General features: G+C 36.9%; 10 protein-coding genes across 10 annotated transcripts; 3 read left to right on the forward strand and 7 right to left on the reverse strand.

Moving 5' to 3' along the window:
* Positions 1-310: 310 nt before the first annotated feature.
* On the forward strand, positions 311-3549 carry C9374_001030 (uncharacterized protein; the record flags this gene model as incomplete). Its single annotated transcript, XM_044685829.1, has 3 exons — positions 311-808; positions 863-1625; positions 1691-3549. The coding sequence occupies 3 exons, from the start codon at positions 311-313 to the stop codon at positions 3547-3549; spliced, it is 3120 nt and encodes a 1039-aa protein (XP_044552172.1).
* A 439-nt stretch (positions 3550-3988) lies between these two features.
* On the forward strand, positions 3989-5618 carry C9374_001031 (uncharacterized protein; the record flags this gene model as incomplete). The annotated part of the gene is made up of 3 exons (XM_044685840.1): positions 3989-4280; positions 4500-4733; positions 4828-5618. 3 exons carry the CDS (start codon positions 3989-3991, stop codon positions 5616-5618), a joined length of 1317 nt encoding a protein of 438 aa, XP_044552173.1.
* A 203-nt stretch (positions 5619-5821) lies between these two features.
* C9374_001032 (uncharacterized protein) lies at positions 5822-6628 on the reverse strand (the record flags this gene model as incomplete). The annotated part of the gene is made up of 1 exon (XM_044685851.1): positions 5822-6628. One exon carries the CDS (start codon positions 6626-6628, stop codon positions 5822-5824), a length of 807 nt encoding a protein of 268 aa, XP_044552174.1.
* A 20-nt stretch (positions 6629-6648) lies between these two features.
* Positions 6649-8376, reverse strand: C9374_001033 (uncharacterized protein; the record flags this gene model as incomplete). Its single annotated transcript, XM_044685862.1, has 2 exons — positions 6649-7910; positions 8235-8376. 2 exons carry the CDS (start codon positions 8374-8376, stop codon positions 6649-6651), a joined length of 1404 nt encoding a protein of 467 aa, XP_044552175.1.
* Positions 8377-9200: 824 nt separating this feature from the next.
* On the forward strand, positions 9201-12233 carry C9374_001034 (uncharacterized protein; the record flags this gene model as incomplete). The annotated part of the gene is made up of 1 exon (XM_044685873.1): positions 9201-12233. One exon carries the CDS (start codon positions 9201-9203, stop codon positions 12231-12233), a length of 3033 nt encoding a protein of 1010 aa, XP_044552176.1.
* A 686-nt stretch (positions 12234-12919) lies between these two features.
* Positions 12920-13411, reverse strand: C9374_001035 (uncharacterized protein; the record flags this gene model as incomplete). The annotated part of the gene is made up of 1 exon (XM_044685884.1): positions 12920-13411. One exon carries the CDS (start codon positions 13409-13411, stop codon positions 12920-12922), a length of 492 nt encoding a protein of 163 aa, XP_044552177.1.
* Positions 13412-14042: 631 nt separating this feature from the next.
* Positions 14043-14724, reverse strand: C9374_001036 (uncharacterized protein; the record flags this gene model as incomplete). The annotated part of the gene is made up of 2 exons (XM_044685895.1): positions 14043-14630; positions 14683-14724. The coding sequence occupies 2 exons, from the start codon at positions 14722-14724 to the stop codon at positions 14043-14045; spliced, it is 630 nt and encodes a 209-aa protein (XP_044552178.1).
* Positions 14725-15438: 714 nt separating this feature from the next.
* Positions 15439-16432, reverse strand: C9374_001037 (uncharacterized protein; the record flags this gene model as incomplete). Its single annotated transcript, XM_044685906.1, has 2 exons — positions 15439-15985; positions 16044-16432. 2 exons carry the CDS (start codon positions 16430-16432, stop codon positions 15439-15441), a joined length of 936 nt encoding a protein of 311 aa, XP_044552179.1.
* A 446-nt stretch (positions 16433-16878) lies between these two features.
* Positions 16879-18369, reverse strand: C9374_001038 (uncharacterized protein; the record flags this gene model as incomplete). Its single annotated transcript, XM_044685917.1, has 1 exon — positions 16879-18369. The coding sequence occupies one exon, from the start codon at positions 18367-18369 to the stop codon at positions 16879-16881; it is 1491 nt and encodes a 496-aa protein (XP_044552180.1).
* A 144-nt stretch (positions 18370-18513) lies between these two features.
* Positions 18514-20295, reverse strand: C9374_001039 (uncharacterized protein; the record flags this gene model as incomplete). The annotated part of the gene is made up of 1 exon (XM_044685928.1): positions 18514-20295. One exon carries the CDS (start codon positions 20293-20295, stop codon positions 18514-18516), a length of 1782 nt encoding a protein of 593 aa, XP_044552181.1.
* Positions 20296-20596: the final 301 nt, after the last annotated feature.

The raw sequence follows: 20596 nt of genomic DNA on the forward strand, positions 1-20596 counted from the left end.
TATTGATGATGACAATTATTTTGGCAAGTAGTTCTGAATAGTGTTGTCGTAAATTCGTGTGATGATGTAAAATTTAACAGAAGCTTCGATGATGACGAAATGAGACGAAATTAAGCATTCCGAAAGTTGCAATTGCCAATATCTGCGACTTGTCTATTCTCCTGCCAAACGTCAAAGCAATCGAACGGATAGTGTTTGACTCGTTTTTTTTGTTTCAACGCTTGACAAGATGACTCCCAAGGACCATTCCAGTTGTTCATCAACTTGTTCATCTCAAGTGCTACAGAATTGCACTTCCCTATCTCAAAAAATGATTCCATACAAAAAGCACTCGTTGGAAAAGGCTGCACATGTGGTAATCGAGGGCATTCATGACCCGATTGTTCAACAAAGTCCTCTCTCGTATCGTGTAGTATCATCATTCTCGGATGAAAATACAGAAATACAAGGAGAGGAGCTACAAATGGTGTTGAAAGTGGAGCCAAAAGCATCTTCCAATCACCATCATCATAACGATCCATTCAAAATTCAAGACTTTTCAACAAAGGAACAAGAACCACATTCCGCTGTACCATGGTACAGTTCTAAATTATGTCGGACGGGTTTTGAAATTATCATTTATTTTGTTTTATATGCCAAAGTGCATACAAGAGTACGAGTGAAGAGTGCAGTGGTTAAGACTGGAAGTGAACAACGATTGGCACATTTGAGAAACAATGTTACCAAATTTTCAGTGATGGATATTGAACAAATTGTTGCCGAGTTGGAATTGCAAGATGAAGCAAAGAAGTTACAAGATCATTTGGCTGTGAGTGTTTTTATTTAATAATGGACATAGAGAAATTTTACCTTATGAAACTAGAATCTTCGAAAAAGCAACGAAGATGCACTGTCTTGTATGGTGGCATCAGTAGATGAATGGCTGAGAACATTTGGCCGAGCTTTTGTTTCTGAAACCAATATTGATAAACCAAGTGAAAAGCGAATTGAAAAACAAAGAAAACCCAAAAGCAAAAAATCTATTGAAAAAGGCGAAAAACCAGTGAACAAAACAACAGACAAAACTCCAACTGAACCCCCACCTGTGACAACAAGTGAAAATAACAGTGACACTATTGCAAATACCATTCCAGAGACCAAAGAGGAAACGAAAACGATTTGGCAACGATTATTGCAAACTATTGAAAATATGGAAGAGAAATCTACACTTGAACCACCACGGCAAGAAATTCTAGAACGGCCTAATTATCAATATAATTCCATCAAATTGTTGATCGACACTAAGGAACATGGAAAGTTATTCTCCACTGAACATTTATTTTCACAAAGCATTTTTCAAAAATCATGTACGAACGTCACAAGTTTTTCAAAAGCTCTATTGAAAAGAATTCTCCACAAATCAGTATATGTGAAACAAAATAATACGATATACATTTGGGGTGGATTAACAGACAATGGAGTAACAAATGAGTTGATTACATTAGATTTGGACAAAATGAACCTCTCTCCCAAACGACAGGAATCTAAAATATCTGAACGAATATTTCATACTTTTGATTTTGTGGTTCATTCAAACGTATTTGTCGTCATTGGAGGCATAGACAAGAGAGGAAATATTCTTTCAGGTAAGTGATGGGTCGTAATTTGGTATATTTATGAAATACCACTATTCGTGATACAATTTGACAAGATATCAATATTGCTGGAACCAATTTTGCATGGAAAGACTATAACGGGTTCATTCCCAAGCTATGTGGTCACGCTACTGCTTCAACTTTTCACGAAATTTATATTTTCGGCGGTTTTAATGGAGATCTTCAACAATACTCAAACGATTTTTACTGTTTTGATTTGTTCTCGAAAGAGATACGGCTTGTCATGAGCAAGTGTCCTATTGAACCCAGAGCCGGCTCAAGTATGGCAGTCATTGAAAACAATATTTATATTTTTGGAGGTCACTCAAACAGTAGAATTTTCTCAGACCTCTACAGATTCAATATTACCAGCAAGACACTTTTCAAAGTCAGCAGTATTGATTCTTGGGTTGTCATTCCTCGCCTTACAATGTCTTCTCTGTACAGTAACGGGGGCGCCTTGCTATTATTTGGAGGATGGAATGGATCTGAATGGAATACGACATTATTTGAGGCTGATTCAAAAAATCTGAGATGGCAAATAGCCACACGAAACTTTGACTCAATATTTGACACATTTACTCCATTTTGTTCAGCCACTTCCATAGCAGGCAAATTAATGTTACTTGGAGGAATTCCAAACCAAATTCCCTTCGTCTCATTTCAAGACACACTTCTAAGATTTGTTTGTTGCAAAGAGCCTCTTGAAGCTCGAGACAACTCTGCTCTCATTGCTCCATCATTTAGAACGCTTCATCAAAAACGTACAAAGGATGATCTCGACTTGTGTCGATTTTATTTGGAATGGTATAACACAGGAGCCCCTGAAGAGTGTGATGTGACCATCCTCATTAATCAATTAGATGAGAACGCTGAACAAGAAAAGTTTTATGGACACAAATTAATGTTAGCGAGGTCTTCAGTGTTGAAGAAGAAAATTTTTGCATTGGACATGTTTGAACAACATGAAACTGAGAGAGCTCAAGACATCATGAATGATTTCTTAAATTCATCTGAGGCATCTCTAAAACATGGCCATCCTGTTGCAATTTTATTGGATGATTTACCAATCCAAAATATTACGAATTTGAGGACGAGTTTTAAGTGTATCATGCAATATCTGTATTCAGGGATGTTTGAGACGAAATATTTGACTACCAGCGATTTTGAAGATATTTATATTTTGGCATGTTATTTGGAATTGCCATTGCTGAAGAAAGCGCTATGTGCCGATGTGTTTACATTTTCTGACATGAATTCGCACTGCCTTCTTGTCTACCTCGCTCAAACCATGAAAACATTCCTCACTTTGGAGGATGAAGTGATTGAAAATATTAATGACTATGTTCAACACAAAATAGATCAAAATCCTGTGCCTATTGGAATGGTTCGTTTGGTGGCACCAACCTCTCTTGATTTGGATGTGGCCTCGTATCGAAGTGTCCTCGTACACAAGTGGATCCTAACAAAACGAAGCAAGTATTTCCATTCTGTTTTCGAAATGAATTTCTTAGAGTCCAAAACTCGAGTCATGATTTTCGAACAAAACACCATTCGTAGCGTTCTTACCATCCTTAATTATATTTATACCTTGTACTTGAGCTCTGTGGATATGGATCAAAGCAATGCTGTAGAAATTTACATGTCAAGTTTTCAATTTGAACTTGGGGAGCTTCATGAATATTCGAAAAATGTCATTCGAGAGCAGCAAAATGTGGACATTCCTACCATGATACAACTTCTTGAAATTTGTGATGTCGTTGACGATAAACTCATGAAAGGATTTTGCAAGTTCAATATTGCCAAACATTATGACGAAATTATGAAAACAGATCCGTCCATGCTCGACAAGTTTGATAGGGACGTACGCTTAGACATTCAAAAACAATATTGCAATTTTATTAAGAAAAAGTGAGAGAAATTTGTGTGACCTTCTGTGAACTTAACTTTAGGGAGATTAAATTCTATAATCGTTTAAAAACCCAAAGATTCATGAACAATAAACACATAGGTCGATCACTGAAGCAGAAGCCTTTTCGATTTCAGTGAATGATTCACAGAATCTTCATCCATCCAATTTACAGAAACAAAAAATAATACTCATCTCTCACAAGGTACGTCCACGGTTTGTTCGGAGCGATACATACATGGTTCATTCCATTGTTTCATCAATCTTGGATTAAAAATTGGGGTTCTACTTGTAAATACGACGTTTCATACAAAATGGGTGCTATTGTTGAATGTCGTTTGTGATCCTTATTGTTGTTTTTATATCAAACCGACACTGTTTTTATTATTGTTCATAACGTGATGATCCGTCATCATGGAATAATTCCAACTCCCCACCACACAGAATGCCAAAGAAGATTGAAAAGTATCAATTGGGTAAAACCCTCGGTAGAGGTACCTTCTCTAAAGTCAAATTAGCTGTGGATACAACAGATAACTCTCACTGGGCGATCAAAATCATTGATAGAAAGATGGTCAAGCAAGAAAACATGGAGGCTCAGCTCAAGAGAGAAATTGCCATCATGAAAATCCTCAAACATAAACACGTGGTACAATTGAGAGAGGTTCTTCAGAGCTCTAAACATATTTACATTGTATTGGAATTGATTACCGGAGGTGAATTGTTTGACAGAATTGGTATGTTGTAATTATCGTTTGTGGTGCTCGATAACAATTGCTTTTGAAATTCCTATCAACATTGTGATGATTTTACTCCGAATTGCTACAATGATACTGATCTCGGCTCAAATCATCCTTTCTTGCACAATTACGATTTATTAATAATGACATAATATTATTTCATACGAACATAAAATTACACCACAAACCTTCCGTACAAACAAATAACAACAACAGTTGAGGCAAAACGATTCGACGAGAATACAGCAAGAAAATACTTCCAACAATTGATTTCGGGAATTGCATATTGCCACTCTCAAGGAATTGCTCACAGAGATTTGAAGCCCGAAAATTTGTTGTTGGACGCAGAAGATATCTTGAAAATTAGCGACTTTGGTTTATCTGCACTGTCTGGAACCGACGGACAAAGTAAGCTCCTCATGACTACATGTGGTACACCAAACTATGTTGGTAAGTATTGTGGCTCTAGAACATTTTGACACGTATTTATTGGATACTTTGTGAAAACCCTTACATGAATCATCATTAAAATTCAACAACGCAGCTCCTGAAGTGTTGAAGGAAAAAGGATATGATGGCAAGAAGGCAGATGTTTGGTCTTGTGGTGTAATTTTATATGTCATGTTGGCTGGTTATTTGCCATTTGAGGATGAAACAATGAAGGGTCTGTTTGCCAAGATTGAATTAGGTAAATTCTCATACCCACCTCATTTTACTCCAGCTCAAACTGATCTCATTAGCAAAATGCTTGTAGTAGATCCTGATAAGAGAATTACCATTGACCAAGTCATGGATCACAAGTGGTTCAAGGTTGACTTTAAGATGGACAAGACTACTTCCAAGATTAGCTTGACTGACAAGGAAATTGACGCCTCTGTTAAGTCTACTGCAGATGCAACTGAGGTTCAACCTTCCACAACTCCTCAACCTACTCAATTTAAGGCAGGTACTTTGAACGCCTTCGACTTGGCTTCCATGTTGATGATGGGTTCCATAAATCCTCTCATGTCCTCCGATGCATCCGTCAAAATCAAGAGACAAACCAGATTTATGGCTAAAGGAAGCAAGTCCCAAGCACAAACAGCTATCGTCCATACCTTAGATCAATTGAAGGCCAAACCAACAACTAAGGGAGACGATGAAATCAAGTGTATGGCTACTGTGAATCAGTCTGTGATCACCTTCAGCGTTAAGATTGAAGAAACCAGCGGTGGATTCTCAGTTGTCGAAGTAAGAAGAGGAAAAGGTAATATTCTTGACTACAACGCATTCTATCGTTTGCTTGTCACACAATTAGGAGATTTGGTTGTTTCTAAGGAAATTACTAACAAATAAACTGTACTTTGTTCAACTCTGGGTAAGCATTGGTATTTCATGGACCGTACTCGCGAGTTTGATGCAAACTAAAATTACAAAATTTTTATTGTGTGTTGATTGTCAAAAATACTCAGGCATTCATGTTGCCAGGTTAGAGTAGAAATACGGTATGCAAAACTTAATTCCTCAAAGTCACAGTGTCAATAAAAATACAAATAAAACTAAAAGTGAGAAATTTTAGAAAAAGAGGACCTTCCTTGCTCAGTAGGTGTCAAAGGAGTTGTGCATGAATCTGATAATCTAATGTCTGTCGAGCTTACAGAGCTTGTTCTTCCTCTCAAAAAGGCATCACTGTCGAATAGTGGATCATAACTGGTTGCACTATTTTGTCCAGTACCAACAGGATTCAGAGGAGTGCTTCGAAGTGCTTCCAAAATTCTCTGGTTCGTCTCTCTTTGTTCCTGTTTGGAAATGTTAAATTGATCGTTATTGAATGGATCCTGCAAACTACTGTTACTATCACGGAACAAGCTATTGATGGGTGGAACTGTGTTAGTTAGTGAAAAATTTCTATTGTTGTGTGGAGACGATGTTTGGAAAATGTCAGAAGTCGAGGATGAAACAGACGAAGTTGAAGTACGTTGTTGAGTATTAATAAAAGGAGACAAGTAAGGTGAGGATGACAAGGAATTGAATGAAAGATCATTGTGAGATGTGCTCATTAACATTCCAACATCTCCATCCTCATCATCCATAATGTGATCTGATGAAAATGAGAAAATTGATCCACTCATGGTGCTTCTCAGAGATGGAGGTTGTTGTTGTGAAGCGCTAGTTGCATTGGCATTTGGCAGCATGTTGTTGTTGTTACCGCTTAATTGCCCTCCTGAATTATTGTTGTTTCCAGAGTTATTGTGTTGAATTGGTGTGGAGACTGTTGGTGTTTGTGGACTTGGAAATCCAAAAGAACCTGTCTTTAAAGGTGACACTTGTCCCATATTATTGTTACCATTATTGTTGTTATTCATCCAATTTGTATTCAAATCTCTCATAATGGGTGATGTGTGTTGAGAGGACGTTGCGTTGCTGTCGAAGTAGAAAGAGATCTTGGTTGTGGTAACTGTTTTCGAGCTTGTTTCAACAATGAAATGTGTCTTGATTTTGATGTTAAATCTCCATTGGGTGACAGTTCATTGGAATTTGGATCCATCAATCCGTCTGCATTGGTTGTTGTGATCTGGACATGTTGCATGTTCATTGGTTGTTGTTGTTGTTGCTGATGGAATTGTTGTTGTTGAGCAAGGTAATGAGATGCCATCTCATGACTCATCATGTGATTCATTTCTCCAGCATTTGAATCCATCATGACATTTTCATTCTCATCCATTGGTGCTACTCCATATGGAAGTGTTGTATTGTTATTATTCATCATGAATGCATTGTTGCCATTGACAGGATAATTTTGAGTGGGTGTCAAAAATCCTGATTTCAGAGCAACCGAATCTCGGTGTGAAACTGCAAAACGTCTCTCTGAAAATTCTTGAGAAAAAGGTGAATTGAGTTGAGGAGAGTGGTGTTGTTGTTGTTGCTGTTGATGTGGATCAATGATCATGATTGGAATGTTTCCATTATTGATCGTTGCATAGGATTGCATCAGTTCAGTATCTGTGAATCTTGTGTTGACATGTTGTTTAAGCATTGCTGTTGGATCGATCATGTGTTGATTTGGTTGTTGTTGTTGTGGCATGGATCGTTGTCCCATGGTCATCATTGAAGAAGAATTCCATCCATTGTTGTTATTAAGATTTGGAATGTTTGAATTGTGAATCATGTTGTTGGATGGTGTGGGAGAAATGAGTTCACCATGAGTTGGTTTCTTTCTTCTTGCCATGGCACTCAGTGCAGCACTTGCAGAGAGATGGGATGTCACATGAACTGGATAAATAGGCACAAAGTTTGCTCCATTTTGGGCATGATGATTATTGGATGGATTCATTTGTGCAGATGATTGGGCCACACTTTCGGCACATGATGAAATGGTTGGAGAGGAATCTTCTTGTGACGCCGAATTCATCATCATCATCATCATGACAGCTGTCATGTCTTGTGAGGAGGCATTTGGATTGTTAGACATGATTTGTTTGTTGGCTTGCAGAATTGCCATCTCGCATGTCATGTTTGGATTTTCTTCGAGAATTGATCTTGCTCTTAGTAAGCTTTCAATCATTTCTCGTTGTTGAGCGGATTGTTGTGATGCTTCAACATTTTGAAGAGAGGCTATGTGTGCATCTAGTTGTTGGAATTTTCGATCTGTACACAATTGTTTGCGCGAAATTAAAAGTTTCCATTTTTGAAGAAAGTCAAATGTAAAGTCGTGTCATCGTCACAATTGGACAAAACGAATGTGATCACAAGGTGATGATGATGAAGGTGAATTAACAAGAGTGTATTCATATTATGTTGTGGCCATACGATTATAATCAATCAATAGGGTAATTCACACAAATGTGCAAAATGGAAGATAAAGCATTATTGAGCGAAATCAAAATTATCGTTGAAGAATACATGAAACCATCCAAGACGATCATAACAATAATAATTCGTATTAAATGATAGTGATGATGATAAACTTACACGGCCATCTTTCAATATTGTGTTTTCTGCAAATATTTCTTAAACTGCTTTCACTCACTCCTAGTTTTTTGCTTGCTTCTTTCATGGGAAGCGCATAGAGACTTTTCAAATCCTCTCTACGAACATATTCTGAGAGTGACATTTGTGTGTTCAGCGCTGTTTGTGTACGTGTTGATAATTTTCAGTTTGTGAGAAACGGGAGAAGAAGATTGTGTGACAATTTCTTAAAAAACGAGAATCGGGTCAATCACAAAGGGAAGATGTGAGGAAATGATAGGATTGCAATGTTGAAGTCTAACTGACTGCTGTTGTTGTTGCCTTGCCAGAGATAATTTGTCTTTGACTGTCAAATAGGCAAAAAGAAGGATCAAGTGTCAGTGGTCGTCGAAAATTTTTTGTGGTGAGAACGCTGCCAATGCTGATCTGTTGTTGATTGGAATATTTTGAGATCAGCAGTTGCGGATATGGTGTATTTTCACACAACGGTGATCGTCGTCATCATCATCATCATGATAACAAACAGCGGTGATTCGTGATGATGAATATTCACGCACAGTTGTCCAAAGTGAAGAAAAAGGAAATTGGTCGTACGTTCATGAATTTCGAATCCACAATACAGGATGATGATTCGTGATGATTTGAAAATGAGAGTCAGATAACACGCACCCGCAGTAGTTCATTCGTTGACAAAAGAATTGATCGAATTACAGTTGATTACCCCATGTACTTACCAACAATCCATGTGGTGGTAGAGGAGTCGACGAGCGTGTGTGAATTGGTTTTGCTTCAAGTTAATTCTAGCACAACCACTAACGAGAAGTCCCGGCCGTGAGGGTGTGTCTGTGTTCAGGGAGGGTGAGCCAGATAGAAAAAGCTTCGTAGGCAACCAGCCTATACCCAACCATTCTTGGCGACGTTGACGAACTCAAGTGTCATCACGAAAATAAACATCTCCAACCAAAAAAAATGCCTACAGCAAACAAAACGTTCTGGCAGAAGCTGAGTGATCAACACAACCACAATGCTCCCGATATTCGTTCAACTGCTTCAATAATGCCGTCAGTAAAGAAAAGAGTTTATTTTGAAGATCAACCGTTCATGGTTGAAAATATTACACCAGCTACTAATGTTAGTTATGAAGAGTGCTATTCCGAACTGAAATACGTTTGCAGAGGTATAAATCGGAACAATTATTCTAAATTATTAACAGGAAAACAAATTTATAATTGCGATTATGACATAATTGGCGTTATTCGAGACGAACTCACCTTAGAATCAGCATGTTGTTCAAAATATTGTAGTATTTTTCAAAATCAGTGTCGTCAATGTAGTGAATTGGAAAAACACCTAGTTTCAATCATGGAAAATAGGCATGATATATTTGAAATGCTATTGAAAGGAATTTTACCACAACCCAAGCAATTAATATCATTTCCATTATTGATGTATGAGTTATTGTGTAAACTTGTGCCATTTATACCAGTCAGCCAAGATGAACACAAACTTTTAACAGTGTTTAGAAAAGCTCAAACTTCATACAATGAAGCATTGTCGACACAATACAACAACAAACAAATTACGAACAATGAACACCGTGATACACAAGCTTTGAAGGTTCCAAGGTCAAGCTTTACTCCATTCTTAGAGACATTTTTTGGATCCTTTATATTCAATCAGTTGCAAAATTATACAAAGAATCCATTTCATCACAAATATTCAGAGGTTGAAAGAAGATATTGGGTTGTGATGAAATATTATTGTGGAAAACAATTTTTCATCAGAATGGGAGGAGAGCGCAATCAAAATATTGAACGGAATAATTTTAATCATTTAAAATATAATCTAATTATACCAAGTTGGAATACTGTTAAACAATGGACACCTGCTGGTTGTTATGGTATGATTCCCGACATCACACTTACCCTAAAGAACATGTTACTGCCTGACTCTTGTAAAGATACATGTATCTCGTTTGATGGAATGAAAGTGTTTAAACATTTTGATGTTTTGGGAGATCAAATTGTTGGAAGTGAAAAATATTGTTACACTGTTGAAGACGTGAAACAATTTGGTGTTAAACATCTAATAGACCAAATGATTTTATTTTCTATTAATGCCATCGATAATTCATGGCATTTACCGCTGGGTTGGTTTGGAGTTAGTTCTGAAACAGACGTACTTGAATTTGTCACTAGCAAAATACTTTATTTCAAAGAGTTGCTCCAAGAATCTGTAACAATTGTGTGTGGATGTTCTGATGCAGAAATTGATGCACATGCTGTGCAAACAATTATTAGAAAAAAACACAAAGACTTCATTTTCGTCAATGATTACGTTCACAATTTCAAAAATCAACGAAATGTATTATTTAATGGAACAATATTGCACGAGAAAATCTCAATGCAGACCATAATTTATTACATGATACAACATAGGACATTGTATCGATTACTCGACAGAGAAGAAGTTGATCCTACGGATATTATGAATTTGAAATCATGTCTAAATTTAACAGAACGACCTGTATTGCAAGAATTACGTAAAATTGGCACTATAGAGGCAAATAGTGTTGCTGGTTACCTTGAATTAATTCGTGATATTTATGACTGCATTAATGATAACAGTCCGGATATAATTGATATTTTGAGTGAAAGCAAAACAATTTTCGAAAAATTACCCAATTATCCCAAAAAAACGAAGAAAATATGTGTTCACACACTTGAAGGATTTCTTGCATTAGCGTCTCGGTTTCCAAATTTCAAACCCAGTTGCATTACAACAAATTATGAAGAGCTACTCTTTTCAATAATTCGAGGAATGTTTCCCAAGCCAACAACCAAACAATTTTGCCAAAGCGCACTATTTTCATTCTATATATTTTTAATATTACATTCCACTGACGATGTTCGTGGGTTCTCACTCCCAGATATTCCATTAACTGATCATTATTTTGGTATGAAATTGGTTATCAAGATTTTACCAACTCTTCCTGGTCGAATTGTACTTGATAGAAATGTCAAGAAAAAAACTTGCAAAGAATTACAAATTATTAATCAAAACGTAGCCACTTACTCAAGAAAAACTACGTTGAGGGCTGAAGTGTGTGCTCCTAAATGTATATATTTATGCTGCCCTGTTTCTGGATGTAAAAAACAAAAACCATATATTATCAAAGGGTCTTTTACAAATCATTTGAAAGCTAAACATCAATTTTCAGACGAAGAAGCAGAAGCAACAGTTGCTCAATTAGAATGTTTGCAATTTTCTGCTCAATTAGAAAAAGATGTTGCTTTTAGGAAACAAAGTTGCAAAAACAATGAGAATATTATTGTACAACACAAACCACCTTACCTGATTTCAAAATTCAAAAACAGGTTGACTATTCAATATAATTTTGCACCTCTTAAATCAATTCCCACGCCTCACTGTATCAATCAAGAGACAAGACGACCATTGAACTTCTTTGTGCTAGATTTAGAAACAACAGGATTTTCTCCAAAATGCAACTCCATAATTCAATTTGCAATGTTATCATTATTTAGTAATGAATTACATTCCATATTTGTATCCCCTAGTGGTGTGTGGAGTTCTATTGCATTACAAATGCACGAAACTAAATTTCAGATTTTGGATGAAAGTGAAACATTGCAAAACATGATTCCTAAAATTTGTAATTATTTGACTAGGAATGACACTGCTGATGTGATGTTGTTGGTTCATTCAACTGGTTTGGACAAGGCTTTCTTTAGTGCTGCAATTGCACCACTTAAACTCCGATCAACAATTTACTATTGTTCTACTATGCAAAAAAACTTGCTTGGAAAAAAGGGATTAGAAAACCACTTTAGAGAAAAAGTATGTGACTCTCTTCCCGGAATAGCACATAATGCCGTTGTGGATGTGCTTATGTTGTATGATTTGCTGTTGTCGAAGTTTGGGAACGATCAAGAAATTGTGAAGGCCATCGGAAAAGCAGAATGTACAACAATAGACGACTAGGAATTCCACTGATGGTTTGTTCAGTTCGATGAATTGTTTTCTCTGTTTCCTACTCTGGTTTGCGTGTTGTTTTGTTGAAGTGAAGAAACTTGCTGATGTGGTTGTGTTGATCACTCAGCTTCTGCCAGAACGTTTTGTTTGCTGTAGGCATTTTTTTTGGTTGGAGATGTTTATTTTCGTGATGACACTTGAGTTCGTCAACGTCGCCAAGAATGGTTGGGTATAGGCTGGTTGCCTACGCTTTGGCTCACCCTCCCTGTCTGTGTTTTTTTGTTCGGCTTTTTGTTTGTCAACTGGCAGAACTGTTGGAAGGGGAAAGGTAACGATTGACTAGCAGACATTTACACGCACTAGAATCCACTAGCTCTTCAACGCGCACAATATTGGCCTTTGATCATTTGAAAAGAGAGAGGCTGAATATTCGGGACAGCCAATCCGTCCGATCCGCTCAAGATTGATGTTTGGAAATATCTTGAAGAGCTTGTGGTTGCCTCAGTCCTGGCAATGTTGTTTGTTTCCTCGTGGAACCTTAATCATCATCATCCATACATTTTTTTACTAGTAATTCATACATTCGTTTATTACGTCCATCAACTATTGAATGAGCGAAGGACACTGGCCATATGAAAATGCACAAACATCATATGGAATATAGCCTTGTTATTTCTATTATTTGGACATGATCATTAGGGCTCATTGAGGACAGTAAAATCCATCACAATTAACCCTTCCGAAATGGGTGTTCTCAAATAGGGACCGACCATCTTTTTAAAAGCATCATGAAGTGGATCATAGGGATAATGGAAAGGTCTTCCTACGAAATAATCTCGATCTGCAACATTCTTGAATGTCAAAATATAAATCTGTTCCATGTGTTGATCGAAACCTTCTGGTGAATTGGGATAACCTCCATCCATGGCGAGAATGTAAGGTTTTCCATTGGTAGGAAGGACACATCGATCTTTGAGTGAAAAGTAAGTTTTCATGACGAGGTCTTTCTCAACTTGTGTGACGTTTTGGGCGTATCGGAAAGCAACAATGTGTTTCACATGACCACTTTCAGGGTTAGCTCCCCAAACAACATTCATTCCAATACTGGTAGTTACGACCATCAAAAGGAAGGAAAGTCCAAGGAGAAGGAGAGAATGTTGCAACATTGAGGAATAATTCGTTGGCATGGTTTGTTGTTTCTTGTCAATCTTTTTTTCTTGTGGATAGAAAGGTGGAAAGAGTCTCAAGTGAAATACTATTCGGAGATGATCGTCAGGTTGGAGGAGTTGAAAAAGAGAAAAGATTTGTTGAAATTTCATCTCCGTTTGATTCGTGTCGTTCACATGGTTGCCTTGAAGAGAAGACTAGAAATGGGCAAACAACCTTTTGTGATGACATCGTGGTCAACAACACGAATGAGGAAAGGGTGTTACTGGATAACTGTATGCATTTGTTTCGTTCGTTTGCATGAAACGAACACCGATATGGGAAATTGTAGGCCATATTTGCGAACTTAGAAGGAAGGAATGAAAAATAAAAAGGCTACAGCACTGCAGGTTCCCAAGTTGTCTCCAACCTCAGTACTGATGCAGCTCGACGATGCTTAACTTCTCAAATCGGACGGGATGAGGTGCATTCATCGTGATATGGCCGTAGCCATCTAAAACACACTTCCATTGTTGCTAAAGTTAAACAAGATGAATTCAATCAAAGAAATATCCAAACATGCTCGTAAATTGTTTTATCAATGAATATCAAAAACGAGTTGACACCAACGACACAATATACAGAGTAGTAGTGGTTTATTTCCTCCAAGTTTTAAAACACACTCTTTCTGAGATTTCTCTCACTTTCCAAATAAGCTTTTGCTCTTGGATGTTTCAATACATTTTCTCTGAGCTTTGGAATTTGAGGAGCGAATTTAACAGGATCAATTTTGGTGTAGTAACTCAAGTTACTAGCAAACTCAACAAAATACAAATCAGCCCAAGTGAGTTTACCTCCAGGAAGCAAATATCCTCCATTTTTCTCCAATTCAGCATTCAACACCTTAAAGACACTCGTCAACACTCCTTCGGTGAGTCTCTTGGTTTCTTCCTCCTTTCTGTCTTCTGGAGCAAGGAACGTTGCATATACAAATTGATTATAAGCATCTTCCAAAGCAGCAACATATTCCTCAGTGATGGTTGCTTCCACTCGATCGGATGGGTACAAGTGACCTTCTCCTTCCTGAGCAAAGAAACGAGAAATGGCAATGCTTTGATAGAGAGTCCATTTGTCATTGATTTTCACGAAAGGTAACAATCCGTAACGAGTGGTTGGTTGAAAATCTTTCCAATCCTTATCCGCAATTCCAACAAACTTGTAAGGAATATTAGCAACCTCGGCGATCAATTTAACAAGATCCTTTGGAAATAATATGGATCAGAGAAGGTGATTGTATACAGAAAGTACTTACAACTCTTCCATAGTGATCAAAGTATACAATTTCATAGACCATTTTGATTTCAAAGTGAATATTTTGCTTGTATAGCTTGCAATGAATGTTTTGATTGTTTTTTTGTTATTGTTTGTTATTTTGTTTTGATTCTAGATGAGCTATTTATTGTAATCCTGATTGGTGCCAAATTAAACCGCACGAATGGTAATATTACGAACGCACCTATGAGACATCATGGATAATGAGCTCGTACTAACAGGAAGATGTGGTTGTAAACTCCATAATACTATTGAACGTTCAATTTGGTTCGCATGTATTAACATCCTCAAAAAACCTCCCGCACTTTACGCCTTTATTTAAACCAACAATTTGCAAGCAAACACTTCATGAAGCCAGGGAAAGGACCTAACACAACGTGCTCCATTGATATCTCTGTCAACAATTAAGCCACATGATGTACAATGAAACACTTAGTATGACCAACCTTATATCCACAACATGTGCAAGTCTTGGATGTATGGCGCCATGGAAATTCTATAGGTTGGTGCAGCAGTCTTTGCTTGAATCTGTGATGTGACCAATTCAGCATGTTTCTTGCTGTCTTACTGTGAATACTCCTATCTTTTGCAATAACTGACCTCTGGTTGTGACTATTTCGAATGTAACTTGTTATACGCGTAACATACCCAGTGTTTGCAATGGGGAATGAAATAATCTTTTCTGTCTTTCTTCGTTAATCATAAACTTGTCAATAATTCCTTTCTTTAAATGCTGTCAATTCGAAGATAACATTCGTTTTAGTAATTCAACAAGTTGCTGTTGACCGTATTGAACATTGTGATCATTCAACCAGCTTGGTTTGAAATACTTGTAAGCAATGGGAGTGCTATTATTGTCATAAGAATCCTTTCTGTTCTGATCCCTAACTGTATACATGGAATTTAAAAGTTGTTGAAAATACATCCTTGTTTTGGATTGCTTGTCTTCAACGCTGTCAGCTAGAATTTCAATTCCTAGCTCCAGATACATCTTCATCGAGGAGGGTAAATGTAATGGAATATTTGCTGATTTTTCTAAATGTGTCAAAGTATAAAGGAGTATTTTCCCCCAATCTCTGTCGTCCATTATTATTTTCAAACAGTTCATTTGAAGGTTGGGCCTATCTTGACAAATCTGATGTGAGCGTACAATGAGCTCTTTGGCGGCGAAGTTGTGATCGGCGTGTGAATAGCCTTGATTGGAACTGGACCAATCAACAACCAGTAGGTTCTTGCTTGATTGTACGAGATGTTTTGTGTAATCAACATCACAACAAACATGACTTTTGATTTCACAAATAAATTATTTGAAAATATTGAAATACTTCTTTATAAACTTACGTCAAGTCGGTGAAAAATACTATTGACATAGCTTGCTTGTTGTCTAATGATTCTCTAAGAAAATATGGACAACCGTTCACTTCAAGTCGTTTCAATTTTGGTAAATGTTGCAAATAACAAAATTCCAAAGCATGGTTCTCAATGACTGAGAGTGATTCAAGCGTCTCTTGTACTTGAAACGATTGTTTAAATCCGTATCCTGTTACATTTGATCTTCCAATGAGATTCAGTTCTTTAAGATTTTTTCTCTGAATTCCAGCAAATTGAATCAAATGATCATTTCTTAACAAAGTTGCTTGGTATTTTACGTAAATACTCAAGCTGGTAACGTTTGTTATAATAGAGATGGTTCCAAATTTTCCTGGTTCTGTCCAACACAAGTGACACATGAAATCATTAAAAGCGTCTTCTAATGTGAAACATGTAACCTTTTGATTCAAAAAGAAAAAGTCCTCAACTGCCAAACCGTCAAAATCAATTCGTCTTGAATTCAAGCAGTATTTAAACCAATGTTTACATACAAAACGAATAGACCACCACACATCATACAACGAGACGAAGGTCAGAATTACGTTAAGTGATCCATTGTTTGAAAATACCGCTTGCAGTTCGTACTCCGGGAAGTGTTTATCAAATGAAACATAATTCGATTTGGGATCCAGAGCAAGCACGTTTCTGAATGAGTTTTTTTGGCCAAGCAGCTGAGAGAACGTGTATGTCATGTCGATTTGTTTTGTGTTGTTTTTGAATCGAAAATCAGAATTACAAAAATAACTTTGAGAAATCCATATGTGGTAATTTGTGAGACCATGATGGTGAAACATACCCGTCCTTTTTACTCTTCGTCATCGAATTGGGTCTTTCTCTGAGAACTAGAAGTTGGATCCTTCTGATAGGAGAGAGTTGGATCTCGTAAGAATGTTCTGGCATCCTCAATTTTGTTTTGTGAAACCAATCGTAATATCAAATCTTTCACAAGAGTATTCACCTTTGCATCAAGATCAGTAATTTCTTCCTCCTTCTTTTGATCGGTTATCATTCGAGCAACATCAAACATGAGTTTTCTCAACCCTGACTTGAAGTTCGTGTTGAGATGAGAAGCAAACTCTTTCTGAGTTTTTGTTTCCTCCAGAATGGATTTCACCTGTTTCAGCAGATTTTCAGAAAATGCACCAAGAACATGTCCGAGTCGATCATTGAAAGCCATTAATCGTTGTTTCTCTTCCTCTGTATTGAGAATGGGAATGAGATCGTCAATACCACCTTCCAATACTAACCACCATGCATGTGACTCGTTGACATAATTGAATTCTAATCGTTGTTTTTTAAAGTGCATGGTGCTGTACCAATCGGATTTCACTTTATACATTTCACCATTCCAAAAACGGAGGACACATCCTTCAAAATCGTGTTTCTTCTTAATTTCAGAAATAATTTCAGAAACGGAGGTGCATGTGGAGGTGTCAATAAAATCAAAATGTGTTGCCTTCACACAATTCAAGTCATATTCTTGTGCAATACAAGTCATTTCATCAAAATCCACATAATCTCCATTGAAAGTGTCACGCAATGCAATTAAGTTGAGAGAAGGTGTTTCGTAAATGATGACAATTTTGTAGTCTGGTGAACAAAATTCAAAAACTGGTGTCATTCCTTTCTCAATATAATCCAAACAAAATTGAATGACATTTCCGAATTTAAAGGATTTGGATGTCTTTAAAAATTCATCCACACTCGGAATGTGCTTCTCATATTCCTCGTCACTTACTTCTCGAAGTCCATAAATATGTTTTTCACAGCCACGAGAAGTTGAGTTGTGACCAAAGCCTTGTTTCGTTCTAAATCGCAATCGTTTTTCATTCAATTCGTTCTTTTGCAACACAGGAATGGCCAAACTTCCATCTAATTTATCAAGGACATGCATCTTCTTTCCCAATTGAATACTACGTTCAAGATTTTGCTGAACTCGTTCCATTTTCGTTTCTTCCTTCTCTTCAACATTGAAAAATTTATGTAAGCATCTGGAAACGAGTTGTTTGGTTTCACTATCAAATGCCAAACCTCTCAATTCTCTCCGAATTAAATCATTGACCGTACTTATCGGTGATGGAAATGTGGTCGAGGTCACTCTCCGATAACTTATATAAATGAAACCCTTGCCATCGTGGATAATGTTAAATTCTTTGGCATCTCCGATAGCATTGAGACATTGATCTAAATTCTTGATGATGGGCCAGCCTTGTGATCCAACAGTGGTTCCAACAATGAATGGGTCGTTACTGTTTGATGTATTGTTGGAATTTTCGCAAAGAGGAGAATCTAACATTTTTTTTTTAAGAAATTGTTTTTCAAACTTGCACTCGTGTGTTAAATAGTTCATCATGAGTTGTATTGTACATGTTGTTGTTCAACAAGTTCGTGTGTGTTCAAAATAGTGCAAATACCTGCATGCATACGCACACACACAGACTCATTGAGCAATCATGCCAATCAAATTCTCTAATTCGTCTTGTATGGCCAATAATTTCTCTCGTGTAACCACAGGTTGCACACTCGAGATGGACACTATGAGTTGTGCTTCTTTGTTGTGGGCATTGTCTGCAGGAAGAGTCAACACACCACATGCCAATGCACTTGCAAGTGCTGAAGTATTCGCCACGGCATACATGGACTCCATCATTAAGGAAAGTGAATCAGAAAATTGATAACATCTCTTCATCACGGATTCTAAATGTCCATTGTTGGTCAAAATGAAATTGAGGGGAATCCCTCCAAAATGAATATCATTGGTTTCGATGGATTTTAGAATGGCTTTTTCTCTATTGGCAGCTGATGTCATGACGTAGACAAGCGTGAATTGATTTGTAAAATGTTTGGTATGATTATCCTTAATATCTCTGGCAATTTCAATAATGCTAGATTGAAGAGTTTGTTCTTGTCTTTGTGTGTCTGCTCTTTGATCGTCATTCATGTTAGGAATAGTCATGCACGAGACGAGTGGTGATATGGTCACATCTCGCATCATGGTACCAACATGTACTGTCAGTTTTGAGCCATCCAACACTGAATTCAAATCTGGTATAAGTGATAGCCCTACAGGATAACCAATTCTCAACGTACTATTGAATTGACTTTGATGAGATTGAGAGATTCTTTGATGATTTTCAATGTAATGACTACATGCCACTCGAATATATGCATGTGATAAAAGAGAAAGTATGAGCGAATTTTGTGACAATGCATGTGTTTTGGAAAACTTCTTCAAGGCCTTTGTGCGAGTGCCATCCAATTCTAACACAGTTGTGCACATTTGTCTCTTTTCAAACCTCTTACTTTCATCGACAAGGGTTTGATTAATTCTTGTTGTTATTGTTTTAAAGATCCAAGGAATTCCATACAAGAGTGCCTTCATTTTGCTGGTGAATGAATTGAATGGTGATTGTAAAATTACTTGATCGGAGGAGGGTAATAATTTTCTCGGATGCGAATGGACACCCTCTCCTCTGCTATTCATTTGGTTGCTATTGTTTTGAATGTAAATATTTTCACATTCATTCAAAACACTGCCAATGAAATTTGACAATGATAATCCATCTCCAATACAATGATTATAACAAAACATGAGAGAGAGCTCAGACTTGACAGAATCCACATGATAATACACTTCCAATTGAAAATTCTTTTCCAAATCATAGCTTCTCTGCAACAAGCTTCTTTCCAAATAATCTTGCAATGATGAATATTTACCATGATCGAATTGAATTTCATAAAATGGAATTTCAGGCACATGCTCATCATCAATCATGACAAATTTAAATCCAGTACTCGTATTCTCATCACGAATAATTCTACTTTGTAATAAAGGTTGAGTTTTTTGAATTCGCGTTAAAGCCTCCTTCAATACTTGATGAAATATTTTCTTCCATGATGATGATGATGATTGGGAAATTTCATCCAAAGATTCTACAATACTAAATCGTACAATTCTCAATACAAGTCCATTTCCGTACTCTTTCATGGATGGAGTGAGAAAGGATCTTTCCGATATTGAAATAGGTCTTTCATCAAGAATGATGTTGTTTGGTATTTGAACATGTTCAAGTTGGTGTTTGGATTTAAAAAACAATGATTGTGAGAATGATCTTGTTGAAGGGTTCAAATTTGAAAGAATGGAACATGAAAAATTGAGAAATAGTTTCGTTGCAAAAAATTGGTGGGATTTACAAAGAAAAGCAGCTCGTTGTGCCAACATTTTTTCAAACTCTTTCGCGTCAAAAACCTTGCATCAAAGAGGTCAAAATTCAGTCAAAACGAAAATCGTGGTGGGCAAAACAAAAAGTTTACCGACGACGGGACTCGAACCCACGACCCCAGGATTAGAAGTCCTGTGCTCTATCCAACTGAGCTACGACGGCTTCATGATAACATCAAAAATATAGCGTATTTGATTCATAAACACCTGTGTTTACTCCGGTTTGTTGTTGCGGTAATACACCTGTTTACTCAACAGTTTTGCTTATGGTTGATAGTTTTTACATCACCAACGTACACAC

Source organism: Naegleria lovaniensis (genome assembly GCF_003324165.1).
Source record: "Naegleria lovaniensis strain ATCC 30569 chromosome Unknown tig011, whole genome shotgun sequence".
Taxonomy (NCBI): domain Eukaryota; phylum Heterolobosea; class Eutetramitea; order Acrasida; family Naegleriidae; genus Naegleria; species Naegleria lovaniensis.